Source organism: Sardina pilchardus, chromosome 1, assembly GCF_963854185.1.
Source record: "Sardina pilchardus chromosome 1, fSarPil1.1, whole genome shotgun sequence".
Classification (NCBI taxonomy): Eukaryota; Metazoa; Chordata; class Actinopteri; order Clupeiformes; family Clupeidae; genus Sardina; species Sardina pilchardus.
This window is the reverse complement of record NC_084994.1, coordinates 22,603,811-22,606,310: the sequence shown is the minus strand read 5'-3', so window position 1 is coordinate 22,606,310 and position 2,500 is coordinate 22,603,811. Positions and strand designations below refer to the sequence as shown.

General features: G+C 41.6%; 1 protein-coding gene across 1 annotated transcript in view; it reads right to left on the bottom strand.

The window, feature by feature from the left end:
* The window catches only part of colgalt1b (collagen beta(1-O)galactosyltransferase 1b), a 24,717-nt gene that overhangs the window by 11,385 nt on the left and 10,832 nt on the right, over positions 1–2,500 (bottom strand). Inside the window, exon 3 of the mRNA XM_062539913.1 lies at positions 1,392–1,509. Within this exon, the coding sequence (XP_062395897.1) occupies positions 1,392–1,509 (118 nt within the window). The remainder of the gene's footprint in view (positions 1–1,391; positions 1,510–2,500) is intronic.

Sequence of the window (2,500 nt, the reverse complement as noted above, 5' to 3'; positions counted from 1 at the left end):
AAAACCCAAAGCTATGAAAGTTAAAGGACTCCTTTCTCCAAAAAAAAGAGCTGTAATTTGAAAGAACGTGATTAAAAAACGTTAGTTTATTTTTAAAATTGGGACTTATTCTCGAAGACGCCATGCCGCTTTAGACGTAGCGGCCGGCTTCCAGATCCAAATGTACAGTGTGTTCATGAGTTGGCTTGTATTGTCAATGCTGAGAGGGAACACAGCTGCCTACTGGTGTTGGACCTTTACTTTCCAAGGCATTTATTTATAGATGAAGCATGATCTTGGAAAATATGCTCCAGACAACAGAGAGAGAGACACACACACACACACACACACACACACACACACAAATGTGCACTGCATGAACTTTGTCATTTTTCCTACTCGTGGATAGATCCTCTGCTGGAATATTTTGATCCGTGAACTGCGGTGTGTCTGGCCAGCGTTCAGTCACAGAGGCCAGTCTCTCATCACTAGACATCCGAAGGTCGTGCTTTTAAGCTTACCTGCTGATCTGCTGAATGAATATGTGATGGACTAGTTGCACAAAACGGTGAGCTTCTTTATTTCCTGTGTGTCTTTCACTACGATGTTGTGTACATTTTTGCAAAAACAACGTTTTTGTGGTGCAAATATATCACTCTTTTGAACGCATATGGTTTTGAGAAGAAAAACACTTTACTTTCGTGGCCCCAGCAACTTGCCGGACTACTTTCTTCAGCGTCAAAAACGATCAAAAACCGGCTGAATCTCGGCTCACAGGACGCTGTCGGGGGGTAAGTCAGTGCTGATGCACAACGTTGCTGACAGGGAACCCATATAACTTCGTGTCTTAAAACCCGAACTATCCCTTTAAGACAAAGACACATTCTCTAAAGTAGTGAAAGACACACTGGCTGATGTACAACTCAAAAGCATCTTACATCAACACACTCAAAACTCTGAACTCTGAATGTATACAAAACTGAGAGTAGTGAGAGTAGTTCTTGACGTGCACTGTAAAACTGCTTATCAAACCAAGAGTTATTTACGTTACATTAGGTTCAACAATCTAGCTGGTATTTTTATTGATTTATTTTTCCGCGCCATCTCGGAAGATCATTTTGAATAAATATACTGTATTAGCGGCCTGCCTTATTTTAAGATGTCACATGCATCAAGGCAAATTAATTTGACACGCCGGAGGCCAAATTCACTGAAAACAAACAGATTTGTGAATTCGGATTTCCACGTTCGGGAAAAAAGAGCCAAATGTAGTTACGAATGTAATGAAGAGAACATGTTTATCTTGATAGGCAAAATCGGTTGAATCTTGAAGTTCCCCTTGGGGATCAATAAACTACTGTATCTATCTATCTATCTCTGACCGAAAGAGGGGAAGGATTAGGGAGACGCACCAGGAAGTAGTCGGACCACATCTCGCGGGCGGCGTCCAGTGCAGCCTGCCGCAGCTTCATCACGTGCTCGTAGCGCAGGTTGGTCCAGTGCTTCGGACCCGTCTCGTCCTCGTAGCCACTAACACACACACACACACACACACACACACACATACAGACACACACACACACACAGACACACACACAGACACACACACACACACACACACACACACACACACACAAACACACACACACACACACAGACAGACAGACAGACAGACACACACACACACACACACACACACACACACACACACACACACACACACAATATAGGTATACAGTACCACTAACACACACACACATGATATAGGTATATACAGTGCCTATAGAAAGTCATACCCCTTACTTAGTTACTTTTTTGTCTTACAGCCTGAAATCAAACCCATTTTAAAAATATATTTTTCCAGTTTTATTTACAAATTGAGCTGTACAACATCAAAGATAATAAAAACAAAACAACAGTTCTGTTGCACATTGCACATTGTATGCACATATGATATACTGGTATACAATTGGGCATATAGGCTATGACCATATTACACAGACACACACACACACACACACACACACACACACACACACACACAGACACACACAAGCACGCACAGACACACACACACACACACACACACACACACACACACACACACACACACACACAGCTAATGGATGACATCACTTGCCTCCAGTGCTGGGCAGGAGCAAAAACATGACAGGACTTTTCACTGCAGCAACACACAGCACTGATGTGGAAATATGTGTGTGCATGTTTTTGTGCCATACCTTGACTGCTTCATTGTCTACTGAGTGTGTGTGTGTGTGTGTTACAGTAGTATTAGTATGTGTGTGTGTCTGTGTGTGTGTGTGTGTGTTAGTATTAGTATGATTAGTAGGGGTGGGAATTGGCAAAAAAATTAAGATTCGATACTATTGCGATATTTGGGCCACAATTCGATAATATTGCGATTCTTAACATATTGCGATACACCAAGTATTGCAATTCGATTTTGCGATATATTGCTATTCATGTCTCTCATATTATTCTAAGTCATTACAAAAAATTA